At 34.2% G+C, this 20,203-nt stretch overlaps 2 protein-coding genes across 8 annotated transcripts; both read left to right on the forward strand.

Moving 5' to 3' along the window:
- The first annotated feature begins 164 nt into the window (after window positions 1-164).
- On the forward strand, window positions 165-15,674 carry LOC123313477 (verprolin-like). Of its 7 annotated transcripts, XR_006537743.1 has the most exons (10): window positions 7,068-7,246; window positions 8,258-8,448; window positions 8,880-9,026; window positions 9,456-9,643; window positions 12,398-12,635; window positions 12,693-12,869; window positions 12,957-13,204; window positions 13,389-13,584; window positions 14,621-14,691; window positions 15,225-15,674. XR_006537743.1 is itself a non-coding variant. In XM_044898378.1 (9 exons), exons 2-9 carry the CDS (start codon window positions 8,268-8,270, stop codon window positions 14,385-14,387), a joined length of 1,494 nt encoding a protein of 497 aa, XP_044754313.1. In that variant the 5' UTR covers window positions 165-353; window positions 8,258-8,267; the 3' UTR covers window positions 14,388-14,422. The 7 variants fall into 7 exon arrangements, 6 of the variants coding, with proteins under 6 accessions (XP_044754313.1, XP_044754314.1, XP_044754315.1 ...); XM_044898378.1 differs by lacking the exons at window positions 7,068-7,246; window positions 14,621-14,691; window positions 15,225-15,674 and adding exons at window positions 165-353; window positions 14,269-14,422; XM_044898379.1 differs by lacking the exons at window positions 7,068-7,246; window positions 14,621-14,691; window positions 15,225-15,674 and adding exons at window positions 5,794-6,059; window positions 14,269-14,422.
- Window positions 15,675-16,619: 945 nt separating this feature from the next.
- Window positions 16,620-20,153, forward strand: LOC123314550 (leucine-rich repeat-containing protein 40-like). The gene is made up of 11 exons (XM_044899898.1): window positions 16,620-16,891; window positions 16,944-17,140; window positions 17,189-17,392; window positions 17,843-17,966; window positions 18,025-18,194; window positions 18,531-18,673; window positions 18,813-19,019; window positions 19,077-19,220; window positions 19,276-19,464; window positions 19,533-19,718; window positions 19,793-20,153. The coding sequence occupies exons 1-11, from the start codon at window positions 16,732-16,734 to the stop codon at window positions 19,899-19,901; spliced, it is 1,833 nt and encodes a 610-aa protein (XP_044755833.1). The 5' UTR covers window positions 16,620-16,731; the 3' UTR covers window positions 19,902-20,153.
- The last annotated feature ends 50 nt before the right edge of the window (window positions 20,154-20,203 follow it).

The raw sequence follows: 20,203 nt of genomic DNA on the forward strand, positions 1-20,203 counted from the left end.
GATTTAAATAAATTTCTATGTCGCAAGTGTCTGCAAAATTTTTATGGTTACCACTTGAAACATTTTTATACTGTGTTGATTCAAAGAATTAATCTTCGATTCTATCAAAGAGGAAGCTCTTTGATTCTATGGTCTGTTTCTAGACGATTGCGCATTCTCATTTATGGACTTGACTTGTCTTGATCTGTTACTGCCATGTTTCGTAAAGACGAGTGAATTGAGTTTTAAGATTCGTACATTTCGTTAAAATTGAAAATTTTACGTATGTGTCAACAAATGATTTTACTCAACGAAGTGAGTTAAGTTATTCGATATGCCGTGGCCGTAAATAGTTGAGGAAACTTGGGAAAGTGGTGAGTCTCATTGTCAACCCATATTTACATGTCATATGTGGGAAAAGTAGGATCAAGCACCTGAAAGCTAATTAAGCGAATTTCCCAATAGATTGGTATTGTTTTATCGATTAAATAAGAAATCAATTTGGTAGTGAAACTGATCAGCTGAATTGAGAACTGTTGGATACAGGTTTTTATTAATTGAAGGAAATCTTTCCGATATCAATTCCTTGTTTTCTAAACCATCTAGATGTTTATGGATATGTTTCCTATTTACTAAAAATAACTGTTTTATCTTGAGTATCAGGTAGTTATCTTTATTTATTTCCTTTCTTTCAACATTCATATTTGCATTAAATAGCCAACCAAATCTATGCCGAACAATTAAAATTCTTCACTCAAAGAACAGGTCTACATAAATTGAAACAATAATTTGATTTGTAGTGAAATAAACTGTATGCAAAGATTATAGATATAATCTTTGACTGTATGCTTAAGCCAGAATTGAGAAGAATAATCCCGTCGTCTGTAGATTCTAAGAGAAACCTCCGAAGATTTTTCGCCTGAAAAAATTAATCCTATATTCTTCCAAGCAGAATATTAAAATCTAGTTGACCTTGTACTTTCTCATCTCCTAAAAGGCCAAAAAACTTAAAATTGGATTGTTTTGATATGGATTTGAATCGAAGTATTATAGAAAAATTATTTGCTGATGGTTCTTCAACTTTTGCAAAGACAAGATTGAGTTTACATATGTCATACCAACATTCTAATTTATGATAATATTTCAAAAAATACAATTCCACTGAAATACTGATGTAAGGAAATCTCTTTTGTAAGAGAATTTGAGACGGAAAAAAATAGAGTGGATTAAAATTCTAGTGAAAAACATCACATTTTTGTAAGAAAAACATCCTTCAAAACAGTGAAAGGGCTGATAACTTATGTATGTCTCACTTTATTGAAATCGATAGTATTTGTATAGTTTTTATTTTTATTCTAACAGAAAGATAATCTTGCCCTATCCTCTCTCCTGGTCCGTATCCCCCTATCTGGGACAGTGCCTAGGGTCATAGGGCCTTTAAATTGCTGACTATTCATAATGATTTCATTGATAGTTTTGAAGACGGATACATTCTTATGCATTGTTAAACAAAGCTCGATCGATTAAACACACTTTTCATTGATGAAGATCTATCTACATGTACGTTTTGAACCGTTAATTCAATTTTAAAGTAATGCATGTTCATTGACCATTGTCGTTATTCGAATTGATATCATATTGATTTACTCATTACAATTCTCTTCTTAGTGCTTGATTCCAAAGGTTCATTATCGGAAATAGTAGATCAAAAGAACGATTGGCAAATACTTAGTCAGACGATCAAAGTTTTCTAAAATCCTAGTGATTCATATATACTCGGTGAAGTTCTAAACGATGCAAAATAAACGTTATCACGATCGTATATCGCCATGATTCATGTTTTACTCTCTCATTTCTGTGTTTTTCCAAAAACTTATCCCTATGGCAATCTGGGTAGGTTCTGTTATTTTCTTGGTGGGCACTGTGTTCTGTTCTGTGTTCTGTTTACTTCAAGCGACCGCGACTTCCTTGATCAGTATGATTCATTATGTTGGTGACAAATACAGCGATAATTTTTTTGTCTTGTATAGAAGGCTGTCAACAGTTGATTTACGAGGGGTGGCTATTATTGTTTGGAACTGGGATGATGTCGTCTGACTTAATCCACCCCTGGCAATACAATTAAGAAGATACCTAAATCCTTTGAAATTTTTTTGATACGATTTGTTCCACTCTGCAGCTGTTAAATTTTAACAGTGATGCTACAATAAACCAACCTACTACTTCAGGTGTAACGTTAATACTTTTTTATTCCTCAGATTTCTATTGCAGTTACAATAAGAATTAATATTTGCACTAATTAATCCCAAAGATTATAGAGTAGAAAGATGGGAAACGAGGCGACTAAAGCGATTTGAGCGACATCTGTGTGTCACGCGTGTTATTAAAACGCTAGGACTGGTCAAAATATTAATTTGAGTGCCATTTGCAGAAACATATGACATTTTTTAAGATTTCAGACGTCAATTTTGATCAAAGAGGTTTTGAATGTTTTGATTCTCATTCCGCTTTTTGTTTATCTGGCTCGTTCTAGTTGCTGATTTTTGGAGTTTTTTGTCTTATTTCTTGGTGAAAACATCAAAATATTGTTCGAAAATTATTGAATGGTGAAGAACGGTGGATCAAATAATAAAATGTATTTTACGTGATTAAGTTTTTTACTCAACTAAGGAAAATGGAAGCGTAAGTATTAAAAGTCGTAACATGTGAATCGGTCATTCATTGATTCTTATTTTCAGTGCTCCGAAGTGGATAAAATTCTCAGGGCTTGAAGACAAAATTTCAGCAAACACTACTAACTACACCATGTGCAATGAACATTTTACTGCAGGTCAATTGAGAACTGTTCATCGACGTAAATTGTTGTATGCAGAAAGCATCCCTTGCATGAACGGCCTATTAAGGGGAAATTATGATCTTTATAGGTCCATTCAATGATTCTCACTTGCTACTCTTTAAATATATTCAGAAATGCAGAGGTTTTATTGATTTCCATTTGGGAACCAAGTGACTGTCAAATTGTTGTTTGAAAAGTCAAAGTTTTATGAAACCTGCTGTGAGTGTTTTGTTCATTAATCAATTGGTATATTGTGTCATGAAGAGACCATATCATAGGAAATCATTAAAAAAGCACCAAGAAACTATACTGACATACAGGTCTTGCATATGTCTGCAAGTTTTTTTTAAGTGTGGTTCTGAAAATTCTTTAAATAATACCGACATATGTAAGTAACTGGAATGTGTATGCTATGATGGTTTATTGAATACTGGTTCATATTAATTTCTGATATATGTATATTTTACAAATTCAACTAAGTTCATTGATTCAGAACAACCTATTGTACAGAAACAACACCCTCGACGTATAACAGATCACCATATACTTTAGTGTCCTAGGAAAAGCTTCATTTATTGCCCACTATTTCAATTTTTGTAAATTTTTTATGAATTGCAAATAAACATATAGCACATCCAACAGCGTTTTTCATTGATATCAATTGATTCCAAACAATATTTAGATGAAAACTAACATCCTGATCACAAAGCAAAACCATACTTTTGTTTTGTCGCTCAGGATGTTTGTTTTCTGATAGAAACAAAGTCAATATTGGAATGCAATACGAGAAATAGAATTCGAATTTCGCGCCCCTCAATCAAAAAACAGAAAACTGTTATAAAAAAGTTTTCCTGTATTGACAGTGCGTTTTTAGCGGCATCTCATTGTCACGCGTGTTTTCACTGGCCAAAATGTAGTCGGTTTTTAGTACTAGCGATATGAGGGCGTTTCCTATCTTTCTACTCTATAATCTTTGATTAATCCCATATGGATTCTTTTCATATCATTAACGCTTAAAACGGTAAGAAACCATCAGCTCGTTCTAAATTAATTTGGTAAATCCACCTCACATATGGGCATCTTAGAATATACATATACATATAAATAGTTTCACCTCCTACGTAGCAAAATTATAAATGTACCCACATTCGAGCGGTGTTGCCGGAATTAGATTTTCTGTTTCTATTGTATCACCCCTGTATAGTCAACAACATCGTGTACATGCGAAGAATGTATGTAGTAATCTTTGAAAAGGAGAACAGTTTTCATTTGATTAAATTTGTGGGGTTTGGACATTGGTTTATTGATTTACATGATTTATTGACTTTTACCCTGCCTAACGAGACCAAAAAACAATATTTCCCTTGTAAGTTCTGAGACGTTAATGATGGAATGGGAATATTTTGCAAGAGCCTTCAGCACCTTATTTTAGAGGCAAGTATTAGTTTTCAGTTTGACCGATCTTGCATATCTGGGAATATATTTTTCCTCTGGGATCCAAGCAGTGTTGGACAAGTTCAGTGTATGGATGGATGATCGTTCTTACTTACTTACTTACTTACTTACTTATTTATTCATACATGTCACAATCAATACTATTACATGTATAAATAGTTGCCATTAAATGATATATGGCTTGTCAAAATGTATATGAAGTAATGTACAAAATCAATGAACACATACAATATTGTAAAATAGATTAGCATCATCGTACCTGCATAAAATGTGCAAATAAGGTATGTACACGTATAGTTATGTAAAAACATGTATAAGATAGAAATATGTAAAATCAATGAGTACACATAATATTGTAGAAAAACACATCAACACATCACAACAGATAATCAACACTGTACTGTGAAACAGCCAGTTCAAAACTCGGTCAGGTCATATATCGTTTTTTCCAGGAGGAGAGTTTTTACCGCCCTCGTGAATGCAGGAAGATTTTTATTTTTTATATGACTAGGAAGCTTATTATAAAGCTTCAGACACAGATGGTTTGGACCTTGTTGGGTTCTTTTCATTCTTGTGTATGGGACCGCATAATTATTTTTCCCCCTAGTATCATAATTATGATATTGAGAGTTTTTCGGGAATTTGTCCTTGTGTTGATGAACAAACTTAACGCAGGTGAGTATGAAACAGGATGTGATGGTAAGTATTCCTTCTCTTTTGAATACTTCTCTGCAGCTGTCAGTCCTCTTCATCTGATATATGGTCCTTAGGGCAGTTTTCTGTTTGATAAGGACATTTTGAGCATCTGAGCAATGTCCCCAGAGTAGTATACCATATGTTGCCTTATTATGGAAGCTTGAAAAGTATGTCAACTTTGCGGTATTGACGTCGGTTATTTGCCTCATTCTCTTGATCAGAAATATAGATGTTGATAATTTTCTACACAGATTGTCGATATGCTTGCTCCATTTTAGTGATGACTGAAATTCGAGCCCCAGATATAGCAGCGATGAACAAGCTGGTTCTCTGCTCGTGAAAACAAGCTTCTGGGATTTGGCTGCATTCATCAGTAATCCGTTGTTTGAAAACCACCTCTGTGCGTCTGTTTCGCATATTCTTGTTTTCTCATGCAATTCAGATCTATCGTCTGACCTATTGAGAATGACTATATCATCAGCATGGTTACGAAGAGCGTATGGAGCGTCTACCCTCCATAGAAAAGCGCTAGAAGTCTTGACCTCAATTCAGTGCTTTTCTTATGGGTCACTTTTTCCTCTTCTGAATTGTTTGGTCATAGAACAAAATTCCGAAAACTTTCTTACGCAGCTTATCAGACCCAAAATAATCGGTTAGCCTCCGTATAAATATCGCGACCTTTGGTGAAGCCTACCCCACGCGTCGTTTTTTTTTCCTGTGGACGTAAACAAAATAGTTCGTCGTGTGACTCAGTTCTTCTGCAGTCTATCTCCTGTTTCGTACGGCTTTGGAATCGCTCGTTTTTCTTCTTCGATAACGCGGACGTCTGGATGCGGACGATATCCGAAGGTTTTTAATCTGCGAAAACGTTTCCCGTTTCGAATTTTGTGCGTCAGTTGATCGTTTCCGTTGACAAATAATGTTCATCAACACGATTAGCATGAAACACTTTCCAACGCGGTGTTAATTAATATTATAGTCAAATTTAAGTTAATCTATGATTAAAATTCTGTGGACTTCTGTTTCGATTCGATGATCTTTGGTTCCCCCGTCGACGATCGAAGATCTGTTTAGGTGGTGCGTTCGGAAAGTGGTGAGTAAAAAATCTAGAAAAATTTAACTTCAAATCGTTAAAAATTCGCATTTATACTATAATTTCTCATTTAAAACCCTTTCCACTGCTTTAAGTTTCCCTGCACTAACTCTTGCTTAGATCTTTGTTATGGCTTCTTGACGAAGAACTCTATGGTTGAAAAATCCAACATTTTATCAAGCATTTTTTCCTTACATTGGGATTTATGGCAGATAATATGAGTTTTTGCGCGCTTTTTCCATTTTGTCCAAATGTCTGTTATATTTCGAATTTCTAACTGAAAATGGTCTCAAACTTCAACTAATCGGAAAGGTCAAATTTTGTTCTGTTCGCCGTAAACACTCCCGAAAAAAAAGTGCTGGGAATTTGAAATTTCCAGGGTAGTTTAAGGTTCTGAAGGTTAATTCCGGCAATTTGAGTGTCAGGTTTCCAGGGGTGGCATAGCTCATTATGGATCCTTAAAAATGCCTATATCTTTTTATCTAGGCTGAATCGGAAAAAATGGTGAAAGAAAAAGTGTTTCTTTTGACCTCAGGAATCGCCTGTTGAAATATGTGTACAAGTATATGATTACGTGGAGAAAGAAAATAGGAAAATAACCTCTGAAATATTTCCGCATCTCAGTAACTATACCAGATGAAACTTACATTTCGCAAAAACCTTCAATACGCCATTTATGAGCTAGTACCAGTTTTCAACTGGATTGGATCTGTATTTTTGGAAAAATTTGAAAATACATCGGTCTCCCGAAGAGGCTTACGAATTTGAATTTTTATATTTTTCAAAAATCCAAAACAAGTAGGTAGTCTTTTCTACACTTACTCAACCTGTTAAGTTGGCTCCTTATTGTTTACCTATAGCGTTTCGCAGAAAGGTCGAAATACCGATATCCATCCAGTGTCCAGAAAGTTTGAAAAAGCGACAGATCCGCAGACAGGTAATTGAAAATGAATGGTCTTTGTCGTTTGTCTATTTCTCGCCATCCGAACATCTGTGTTTACGATGTCTTATGGCAGTACCTATGTGTATACTTTCTTCGGCACTACGTCCTCATGTTATCGTATATTTTGTAGTATACGTCGTTTTGTTTGTGTAGTTTCAGGTTGTGTTTTTTGAAATTGTATCACGTTTGTGTATCTTTAGTTTTTTGTCTTGAGGATGAGTCAAAAGCCTAAGCGACGTGTAAGGTATGTTGATGATATTATAGGTGAAAGTAAACACTTCATCATTAGGGTAATTTTGAGGTGTTCATTCCATTGAAGCATTACTTATTTCATTTTAGTTTACTTGACATAAATTCACTCTATTTCACTTGAGCATAGTCTGCTCTACCCTCCTATTCTTCACCCTACTCGACTTCAATTTTTTTTTGTACCTTCCCTCTTTCTAACAATAATGTATGTATGTATTTCACTCCTTTATTTTCAACGCTCGAACAGATTCGATCGGAAAAGAAGTTGCAAGGATCAACGTCATTAAAGAAGTAATTGCTTTAACTTGTTAATAACAATGTCAGAAAGCGTGTGTTTATTTTCACAAAAGAATTCACATACACAAGGGATCTAGCGTTATCTCTTCAGCTAGCTCGCATTCTTGTGTAATTTCCTCCACTATCTTATGATATTGCGGAAAATAGAATTATCATTTTAAGATAATCCGCAAATCCATCATTTGAAGAAAATCACATAATTGTATACATTGCCTGTTCAGTAACAATATTGAGAAGGGAGGAGTTTATATCACTCATATAAACGAAAAAGCCCTTTTTATCCTACTACCTTTAAGTCCAGTCTCAAAATCAAATTTAAAGTCACATTAAGCTTAAAGTTTCCTTCAGTGTCATTTTTAGTAGGGTTGAAGGAAGCTTCAAAATTAAAGCGACTTTAGGTTAGGTTAGGTTAGGTTAGGTTTTTTTTTGATACCTTTTTTGTGATAGATATTTCAGCCTCTCTAGGGATTCCTGCTCTGGTACAAGACTGGCTCGCATTAATGAACGACAATTTGTGAATTGTGTCTCCAGTATTGCGCTTTATAAACACGATTATCAGGAGCTTCCCAATGACACGTCACTGGGTATGCCCCAGAAGAGCACCCCTTGTAATTTATCTTAAACATGTTTACTTTATCATAGGAGGTGCTCATCTCCCCTTTAATGTGAAAATTTGAGTGTTCTTTGACTGATCCATGTTGCCTTTCAGATTGGCCAGGATGCCTGGACCGCCACCACCTCCCCCGGTGGCACCGCCGCCGCCTATGATGGGAGCACCGCCACCGGTTTTCAGCCAGCCGAAATCCTCGACTGATGATCGCGCCGCCCTTTTGAAGTCTATCCAGAAGGGGGCCAAACTGAAGAAAACCGTGACGAACGACAAGAGCGCCCCCATGATAGGTCAGTCGAAGTTCAACGTTTGCAACTCTATGCTTATTGGCAGATGCATAGAAAATATTTCTATGAATCTTCATAGACATAGAGTCTCTATGTTGAAACAAGCTGCATAGAAATGGAAGAAGTCGCCACAAAAATAAAATAGATAGAGGTGCCAACAGAGCAATTTTGTTAATGTCTATGATCCTTACCGATTTTCTAAAACAAGGAAGAACTTTTCTTTTACATCGGAGTATGGTCATAGAGGTTTGATATCTCTTCAAGCTCGATGCGCCTAATTTGAATTCTATGCAACTTTTTCAAAAAAGACGGCCGATGGTAAAATGTTCAGATGTCATGTGTTTACGTGAATTTGGTTTTTTATTTGGTTGTCGGATCAGTATGTTGAAAATATTTCCAAAACGGCATTAACTGAAAATTCTTTCATATTTTAGGAAAAGTGACAAGTTCTTCGAATCCAACGCCAACTACGAACAACGGCGGCGGTAGTTATGGGGGACCTTCGATGGCCAATGGGATGGGGTTGGGAGGGCTGTTCGCTGGCGGAATGCCTAAGCTGAAGCCAACAAAGAATAGATTAGGTAGGTGGTTATAATATTAGAACTTGAAATATATTGCCTTCCCAGTTGTTCATTCATGTTTGAAACATTATTTTCACTATGACCATAAATAAATACTATTTGGAATTGCAAACTGTGATTATATGGATTCACATAATAAATCATGTGAATTCAGGAACAAACATTCTTTTAATTATTATTCATTTCTTTTTGAAGTTTTCACCCGTTCTCAATTTTTTTATCCCTAGTTACTATTTAGTTTAATGACAATTTGTTGAATTCGTAACTGACCCTACTCTATTCACGATCTACCCAGAATTCAACAACATTCATTGGATATCCCAGTAGTCCTTGAAAATCCAGCAGCTTAATATTTGGTCACAAAAGATCATTTCTGTAGTTTAAGAATTTTATATTTGAAATTGTTTGTTGATATAGTATTTTTTTCAGGAATTAACTCTACAAACAATGCAAGTAACCTCGAACAAAATGGAAACGCAAAAATCACAAGAGAAAGGTCGCCTGTACAACCTACCCCATCGTTCAACTTCACCAGCATTCAAAACGAAGTTAAGAAGAAGCTGGCCAACGATAACCGGGACAGGGGGCCACCCCCACCTACACCCTCAGCTGACAACGTGAGTCCACACAACACAATCATTATCAAAAGAAACTCAAGAAATATTTGCGTATAATTTTAATCATTATTTTTCTACACAATGCCGAATAACATGGTGGCGTCGTGCAATAAATTTAAGTAATTTAAATCAAATCCACTAATTCATGAAGTATCTTCAGCACTCATTCATTAGATAAACAACGTTTTCCTATAACAGTTGAAGTTATGTTGAATAATCTTGCTTTTAACTTTGCCTATTATCTATTATCTATGCCCAGCGAACCCAGTTTTGCCAATTCAGCTTAACTCTGCCACCTAATACGTCATCACTCTTCCAATCGGCTCTGAACTAAATTGCGCCTCTGCTATATCTTCTTGCCTTGAAAGTCTAGACGCAGCTACAAAAATCTCTAATAATTAATGAAGAAACTGTATAATCCATTTGCGAATAATATGGTGGTATTTGCTAAGCACCAGGTTCAAACAAATAAAATTGACTACCAAAATTCTTTAGACTAAATAACAACGAATATAGTGAATCAGTTATAAAATTTCTCACCATGAAAACTTGTTTTAAATTTGAAGTTAGTCTTGTTCCCTTTCAACTTCAATAAACCACTTTACTTGATGCCCTCTGTATAAAAATTCCTCTTTTGAAAGGTTAGAGTGATCGCTTTTTCGCTACGCAATGATTCAAAAGAATGACGACGAAAACTATAGATCGGGTCTCCTATTTTATACCCTCCACCTATAAGTCGGTGCTTTGTAGGGTTTTTATTTTTAACGAGTCGTCTGCCGAACCAGAATTGAATAATTGAAACGAAACAATCGAGAGTATGCAACGTTCATCCTGAAATTCTTCGTCGACTTGCGTTACGACGCGATAATTCACTATCGTTACATCATATCTGCATAAAATGTGTCTATCGAGTTGCAAAAGGATATGCCATTCTTTTGTTCATTAAATTGATTATGCCGACCAAAATTTCCCGATCCCGCGCTATCTGCGGATTTAAACAATTTGGCCATTGTTTTAAGCCGCTGATTTTTTCATATTCGATTTAGATTGCGGCAGTGCGGTATTGTTCTTCGTACAGTGAAGACAGGTAATGTTTTTCTTCATTATAAACGGAGTTGCCTTTATAAACCTAGGTGATGTTTGAGTTTTTTTTTCTGTTCCTTATGTAACTGATCCAGAGTGACTTTTTAGCTAATGTCGAAAAATGAAGAGGGTACTTAATTCGGCTTTGTAATATTCATGCTGATTTCGCTGATTTTACTTTTATATGAGTGAATAGTATCTACCCCTAAAATTTGTTTCGCAAGAAACTTTTTCTCCTTTTCATATTATACCACTCTTATAATTTATGAACTGGTAGGTAGCGTGAGTTGTATAGTCTGCAATTATCTTCTAATTATGTAGTTGGCGGATATCATTCTACATTATGGGGGAACACCACCTAAATTTTTTTATTGCCTATTGTTTTGTGGTTTCCAAAAAAAAAATAATTAAAAATTTCTCTTCGCGTGCCATCTAAAAGGGGTTGATTCTGAGTAGTATAGGAAAGATCCACAAAATGTGTTTACTATAGGTCCTTTCGTTTGCATAACAGTGTAGCACTTTTCTACACTCGATTTGATTTACACCAGTATAGAGGAAGTGTAGTTTATCTACACTTAGTCAAAAGGAGATGTAGATAAACTACACCTCCTCTACACTGGTGTGAATTCAATCAGCAAACGAATACTAACTACAGTTTTTATGCAAACGAAAGGACTTAATGAATCGCTCTTATATTGAACAGCGCAAAGTTGAAGAATCATAATTGATGGTACCAATCTCGAAATATCTATTGAAAATTACTGTGTCCCATAATGAGATAATCGAATGATCGAGTCTGCTGAATGGTTTTTCTATTAGTTCGACTTGTGGATAACAAGATGTTTTCTAATGATTTTTCCTTGTAGTTCGGTGTAATTTATGTTGTTACTATTTCGGATAACGTTCTTGTGAGTCATTGAAAGTCGATCAATGTTTGTTCAATTTGATGATTAATTCAGATTATTCATGTGGTTGAATAGAAGGATAATGCCTATTTTCAAATTATCGCAGGAATTTCTAATATTGATTAGAAAAACAATGTCGCATAGTTGAATCTCGAGGATTCTGTCATCGATAAAGTGTTTCTCACTGAAATGCTCAGTTATTACAAGAACGTTGAAGATTTTCGCTACTTCACTAACCCTAAACACTTGTAGGTAGTTTTATCGTCATATCAACAAGAATTCCCTTAGAGGCGAAAATTTTTAAGCTGTTACCCTACTAATAAGATAAAATACATCATTGACGTAATGCGCCAACACACAAAATTTGAATTTTTCCTTTTCACGTACCTAACACAGTCATCACAATGGAAATTCCCTGAAAGTAATCAGTTCAGACACAAGACTGTGTTTCTGCTTATGTTCAGTCTATATATTGATAATGAAATATGCTAAATAGTTCAGAGTAACATCACTACAATATGATGATTATTTTCCAAATATTTTTGTTATTTTTTCGCTTGTGCTGCCAGTTGAGAAGGATTCAAGTTTTAATTCATGGGAGTTTTATACCGGCCTTCGCAAAATTTTGATGATCAAATCTAGGATAAGTGATTAATCGTTTATTGTTCCTAGTATGGTCACAAGCTGTTGAATATAATACGAAAAAACTCCTACTGAACGCACACAAAAGTGAAATATAAACGTGAAAAAACTAAAAAAATTCCAGGTAACTGCAGAACTGAGTCATTTGTCCATACAGCAGAGCAATTCCAGCGGTAGCTTCGTGCAACAAGGTGTAACAGCCAATCATAGTTCTCTGCATAGGAAGACGCAGAGCAACGTCAACTTGAGTTCTTTGGATAGCACCGGGGTATCGCCATCGCCTGCATCCACCCTCTCCACCTCAACGAGATCAGTGAATCACGGCAAGCCGAACTTGGCCCCCAAACCGCCTATATTGAACGGTAATCAGTGTCTCGTGCATTACTGATGTTCAATTTTGACGACTTTTCTTTGTCTAGGTAAACCGAAGGCTAATCCTCCTAAGAGGTTAGTGACCAACGGTAAAGTTGTAGGTAGGGCGCACAGTTTAAAGAGCCCTAGATCGCCACCTGTCCAACCTTTGGAGTCGCCAATCGATTCGGCCATCAAGTACGGCACTGTACGAAATATGAGCTCTGTTCTGAGTCATTCTATAGGTGGGTGTGTGTGTGAATTACATGTATTAATCGCATCCCAACCAGTTTTCTCCAAAATCATTGTTCTATTTTTTTTTTGTAATTTAGGCAACAACCTGAACTCTAGGTCTAAAATGACCTTGAACGGACGCCCCTCAGCACCGCCCCCTTCGATACCAGGAACTCCCCCACACCATGGAGGCTCTGCACCTGCCCCGCCATCTAAGACGGCGTTGATGAAGCCACCAAACCACGCTCCTCCACCACCTCCAGGAGCTTTACCTCAACCTCCCAATCATGCCCCACCCCCGCCACCCCCACACAAAACTTTACCAGCAAAGTCCTCAGGAATGAGTGTGAGTTGATTTACTTACGCGTCGGAATATTCTAAATATACACTGCTCGATAATTGAAGTGGATAGAAAATTGTTTTTTATTCCATTATCACATGTACACGAATTATCCACTTGATTTTTTGAGTAGCGTATTCTCCATCTATATTTCAATCTAGTAACTTGAGCATCTATTTATTCTTCGCAGTTCTCGTCTAGTCAGACACCTCCACCCCCTCCCCCACCGAGAAACTCTTCCATGCGAGATCAAAATAGCGTTTACAAGAAGCAGTCGTCCATATTGGATTTCGACGAAAGATTCAAAGAAATGTTTAAGTCCCCCACGTCTTTTCCAAAGCCTCCTCCGTTCAGGAACGTGCTTAAAATCTATTCCAACAGACAAGGTCAGTATACATTGCAAACTAACACCGGTATTTGTCTTGTCGATGAATTGGAACTATTAAAGCATGACATATGATTGAAAAAAAAAAACGAGTGAACAGATGCATGTCCTGTCTACTTCATTTTATATTTCCGGTTGTTTATATCTTTTCTAGGAAGTTTCAGGTGTTGTTTTTCCACATCTTGTCTATAATATTGCCATTTTACAATAAATCACATTGTGCATTTTTCATTTGTGTTATTATTTATTATATCTTTTTGAACTAGGCAAATAGTATAGTCTTGAATGCATAAGGTACACTTGGAATTCACAAAATTTTCAGAAAAGTGTCATGTAATTATACATGATAGTTTTCTTCCAACTGACACCTGATAACAATGACTAATATACATAAAAGAAATGTCCAATTGTTAATTACAAATGCAAAGACTGCAATTGAATAAATTTACAAAAACGCTTTTTACGTACAATTTAAAACATCCTAAATTATATGTAGAAGCTTATTAGTAACATAATATGAATTACATGATATTTATACATCTTAATTTTAAGTGCAATGTTTGTCTCAAATCTATACTCTGCATTGAAAAACTGTATCGAAATTTTATAACATTCTGGTTTTCATAAAAATCATTACAGATACGTAAGTGTAACGTGAAAATTGACACTTCATTTCCCACCGCAGGGTTGAAACTCATCTGGAACAATTGGAATAGGAGGAAAGGATGTGAACCCAAGCGTTGGGTTAGACATTATCATTTTAAATACGGCGGGGAGATTCGTCCTCCAAGCTGTGTATATTAAGCGTTCTATTTCAATAGACAAATGTCGAAATTTTATTTGTTACTTCTTGAATTCAACAGATTTTTGGTGCTGAGATATTAATTGAGAACATGATATGAGTTTAAATATGAAAACTTATAACAACTGATCTGGTTGGAAAGCATTTCTTATCATTTCATATCTTTTCATTCATCAATCTTTAACTTTTCAATTTCATTACATTACATTTTATTTATATTTTTCTTCCACTACAGGATCGGACTGCTAAATACATCATCATCTTGCATGTTCATTTGTCTGTGAGCAAGCTCTAACTACAATATAAGTAATTGATTTTATTTTATTTCTTTAGCTTGTTTCATAGTTGTAGGCATCGTTAGCTTGTATGTAGATACGTTGTAATTTTTTTAAGGAAAATGATGCATTAATTCGTCAAGTGAATGTATTTTAGTGAATTAATCACTTTTTGATTGGTCCTAAAATACCAATTGCACTTGAATTTCCTCCTTCCAAAAATTTCGTTCAGGTTTCAGTAAATACAGTTATTTGTCACTTGCATCATAATTTCCTTCTTTTTTGCATGTTTTGTGTTGGTCTGCATTGTGAATATCATTTCATCAAAATCAAGCAAGTTAAGAATGGTGCCTGGAAGAATATTTTCATCGAAAGATTTTAAAACTGTTATTCTTTGAAAAGGAGAATAATGATAACCAATTAGGTTATGAGAATCCGCTAATTAGCATAAATTAAATTAATTAAGTATTGAAATCATATTTTATAATGCACCATTTAACGCTTCAGCAACAATGAAATATATAACCTGATCAATTGTTTATTGTTATCAATTGTTTTTTCTAGTCGTTAATAAACAACAGGCTCCCCCACCACCATCGCCATTACTTCCAAACAACAGACTTTGGGATGTGCCTTCCAGCTGTTGAAAATAAATTTTTTAGTATTATTTTTGCTCAAGTCTATTTCTGTCGAATGTAAGCAGAAAATTATGGGAGAAAGATAGAGATAAACGTGATATGAAATGGTGATTTGAAAGTGTAGTCGTCAAGTTATACCTAATAGTGTATAAATAAAATAGCTTCTGAGCTATTAATATATTAGCATGTAAGTTGATTTTTAAAACATTATTTATTATTTTATTTAATTTTTATTTAGTAACTACCTTTTTAAATGTACATTCTAATATGCCTTTGCGTCAAAGCTTTTTTTTTCATCAAGAAAACAATTTTCTGTAGTTGTTTATACTGTTATACTTTTCATGTATACATTGATCAAATAATACTGTGAAACATTTTTTAGTAATATTATATTAATAATATTAAGATATTAATAATATCTTGTAGTGCCTTAACTTCGAACTATTAGTCAATTTTCAACTGTATACCAAATAAATATGTATATATACCTTCAAAAAAAAAGATTAAGGTATTCAGTTCTTGTGTATATGAATTAGGCAAGATTCTTTTTCTGTTTTGTTGATGATAATTGATTGATAACTTATTGGATTTATTTGAATTGAGAATATAACTAGCATTACCAATAAAGTTGACTATCAAGCCAATATTTCAAACTATATGCACTAACGCTTTATTTCCACAATCCTTTTTCACGAGCGTCGGATCCTAAGTTATAGACGCTTGTTTCAAACCCGTTTTATTTCGGAAAGACTCAAACTTTGTAAAATATAAACAGAATAATTTTTTTTTCTATGTTTTGTTTTGAATATGTTATCTTCAGCTCGAAATTCGGAAGATTTTTAAATTATACCTCATTGCGCAGGGTCGCATAGCATAGGTAATCAAAGATATCAATATCTTTGTAGGTAATATCCGAAAGCCGATCCAGCGCACCTTAAATCTTAATTTGATGATTATCACAGTGGAAATTATTCCAAAGTGTTAATGTTTTTTGGACGCAGATTTCTAGGAATTAAATAATATCGACAACACCGAGAATAATGTCTTTGAATAATGAATATCCATTACGTAAATAACAGATGCTCCTTACGTAAGCTGCGATCTGCCCATAACTTTTCTTCTTATATAATCTTTGGTAGCAAGGTGGGGTAAATTCTCAGATGTTTTTTATTGATCTGAGGGCAAACTTCAACTTCAGCCCGTTTTGATGGAACACTCGTTAGCATTACACACCCCTCATTGAATAAATTTGTGATACACATTTCAGAAAAAGAGTAAGGAGTTTTCTATGGTTCTCGATTAATTGTCAAAGTTTTTGACAGTAACAATAACAAAAAATTAAATTATCGCGCGGCTGCTAACGAACAAATAATTATTTCAAATGACCTTGCAAATTAGTAAATTACCGTGATTGATTCAATGAACCATTGAATATGGCTAAGCAGTCTCTGGCTAAAAACAAGAGGAAATTAATTACTCCAGTTTTTCATTTACAAACCAAAGATGAAGAGGAAAAAATTCTCACTAAAGTAATAATCAAAACAGTCAGGAAAACTGGTAGTTTGAATTTATCTGGACGTAGCCTGACGACTGGTGAGAAGTTTACAATCAATTTGAGCTTCCCTTGAAACAACATTGATTTCAGTACCTTCAAGGATTTTCAAAATTTATGAATTCACTGATGAAGATTACACAGATCATGTAGATTTCAGTAGGAATTCCGATGAAAATGAGGATTCGTGGTGGAATTTCAAACCCCTGAACTATTTAGATTTCAGTTCAAATCAGTTGCAAGAGATACCATCCGAGATTGGGATGTTTGAAAGCTTGGAAATTTTCATTGTATGTTTAAAGCGATGAATATGATTATATAAATGAGCTTGAATTTAGTTGCAGGATAATAATATAATATCGTTACCTTCAAATATAGGCAACTTGAAGAGGTTGAAGAAATTGAATTTGTCTAGAAATAAGTTGAAGGAATTACCAGATGAATTTTTCAATTTGGTTGAATTAGAATGGGTTTCTCTGGCTCATAATTTCTTGGAAAAGATTGATAAGAAACTATCCGATATGGTTATGTTAAGACACTTGGTAAGTTTATGAACTGGGTAGTGTCTGAATATTAAGACAGGTGATGGTTTGTGAAATGATTGAATTTAAAGGGAAGGTCTGAAAGTTTAATTGTAACCATTATGTTTCAATATTCTTTATTTTCATCAAGTTTCATTTCATAATTATTGTTTTTTCCCAGAATTTGAATTATAGGATATATCCTAGGTGCCTATTGTTTATTTTCTTTCTTCACCTTGTTCATCTATTTTAATATTCGAGTGAAAAATAGAACCAGTTAAAATCTGACACCCCTTCCCAAGCTTTCCTAAATTTTTAACTATAAAGTAAAGCCTAGATGGTATTTAGTTTAGCTAGAATGAAGTTAACAAAAGCAACTGAATATAATGGATATGAACAAAATAATTCTATTAAAATAAAACCAGCTTGTGCATGCTATGATATGTATCAAAACTAATATTTATATTACAGGATTTGTCTCATAATTGTTTATCAAAATTACCCGCAGGACTTGGTTTTTTGGTTCGATTAACTGATTTAGATGTCTCTAATAATAAACTAATACAATTACCACCTGACATAGTCAACATGAGAGGTATAAATACTCAATATAATCTCTTGTTCAATAGATGAGGTTTTAAAATTGTTATAAGGTTTGAGGAAGTTGGATGTTACCCATAATGAATTGAAATTTTTACCAAGAATTGGCGAAATGAGAAGGCTAGAACTACTATTTGCTCAGCACAATAATATTGAGGAGTTGCCAGATTTTGAAGGTTCTGAATGTGTACAAGAGATTTATTTGGGAAACAATTATATCAAGGTAACTCTTTTTTTTTCTCCTCCAGATTTTTCATATTGAGATTTCATTTAACTCAATGCTTTTGAATTAAATACACAAATGAAAGTAAAGCTTGTCTTCAATTGTGGTGGTAAAGCCAGAAAGATAGGCAACTGGTGTGGTGGGTTTATGCAGCTTTACTAAGAAATAATCATTTTCTTTACATATCTCAACAAAATCTTTGAACCATAAGTATTGTATCTGAGATATGATCATTACATTGGGAAAGTCTATTATTTTAAATCAATTTGTATGAATCAAAATGAGTAAAGTTTTTTCAATCTTTCTTGATTTAAAGTAGATGTTGATGTATTTTAGACAGTTCCCCCTGCTTTTTGTGAGAGTCTTCATCATTTGAAAATTTTGGATCTAAGGGATAATAAAATTGAAGAATTGCCAAGCAATGCTGGTAGCCTACAAAGTTTAATCAGGCTAGATCTTACTAATAATGATCTTGATTCGTGAGTAACTTAATTGTTGACTAGTTTATGCCAAGCTTTTTTAGGTCTAATCTAAGCAATTCTAAATAGTTATTCGAAGCAATAACAATGACCTATAACACTTTCACTTTTAATATTTCAACATATTATAATTTTTTAGCCTTCCAAGTTCTCTTTGTCTGTTGGCTCATCTTCAAAATCTGCAGCTAGAAGGCAACAAACTGAAAAAAATCAGAAATGATGTTATAAAAGCTGGTACTCTGAGAATAATGAAGCATCTTCGAGAAAACATGTTGGCTGAAGAAATCAAAGATTTGAATCTATCTGAGGATTCAATTTTCATACCTCAAGCACAGTTTCCGGACAAGTAAGTTTATGGTTTCTATGACTCACTTCTATTCATTTTATTTTCATTTCAAAACAGGTTTGCCATGAGGAATGCACATACATTGAATCTTTCAATGAAAGAACTCAAAACTGTTCCTGAAGAGGTATTCAAGGATGCTCAGTGGGCTGAGGTTTCATGTGTTGACTTATGCAGAAACAAATTTTCGGAATTTCCAACGGGGTAACTCAGTCAACATTGATATTTCATCTTTTAAATAATTGTTTATTTCTTTCAGCTTAATCTTCACAAAAGATCATTTGAAGGAACTCAATATGTCCATAAACATGATTAGAGAGGTACCTCATTTTATTGGAGATTTTTCCCATCTTATGTACTTGAATTTGGCCAGCAACAAACTGACCGATTTACCTCTCACTTTGAGTTCTTTGGTCTACATGAGGGAATTGGTTTTGACAAATAATGGGTAGGTAAATTAAATAAAATTATTATAAACTACTGAATCAAACTCAACAAACTATTTTTTTTGTAAAGCTTTTTAGATTTGCCGAATTGTGTTTATGAGTTGAAAGGTTTGGAAATATTACTTGCTAATGACAATAAATTATCCGCAATAAATGTAGAAGGATTCAAGAAGCTGACCAACCTGGCTGTGTTAGATTTATCAAATAACAGTATTAATCATGTGCCACCTGAATTGGGACTTCTTAAGCAGCTCAGGTAAGTCTTCACAGAATTACCTCCCGCCAACGTAATCATAAGAACTCTGTCCTAACTTCTGAAAAATGTTTCAGAAGTTTAGAAATTCAAGGTAACTTGTTCCGACAACCGAGGTACACTATTTTAGAGCAAGGGACTGAATCAATTCTTGCTTATTTGAGGGATAGGATTCCAACAAATTGAGAATGGTTTGTCAAAATTGTGTGCGATGTAAATTTTTTTCTTTTTATTAATTTATTAACTTTTACATCACTATTTATTCTTGCATATTCTTATTTTCTTCATGGGTTTTTTGATTTTATTCTATATTTTATGAGAAAGATTTTATTACGTGTAATTTGTTCACCTGTGAACTAGTCATATTATTGATATTTATGATTGAATTATTATTAATGATATTTTCAACACAAACCTAATGATATTAGATAAGCAATAGTTTGTGTTTAAAAATTATTGAAATTGAAGTATCTCAATGGTTCTTTTAT

Source organism: Coccinella septempunctata, chromosome 5, assembly GCF_907165205.1.
Source record: "Coccinella septempunctata chromosome 5, icCocSept1.1, whole genome shotgun sequence".
NCBI classification, from domain to species: Eukaryota; Metazoa; Arthropoda; class Insecta; order Coleoptera; family Coccinellidae; genus Coccinella; species Coccinella septempunctata.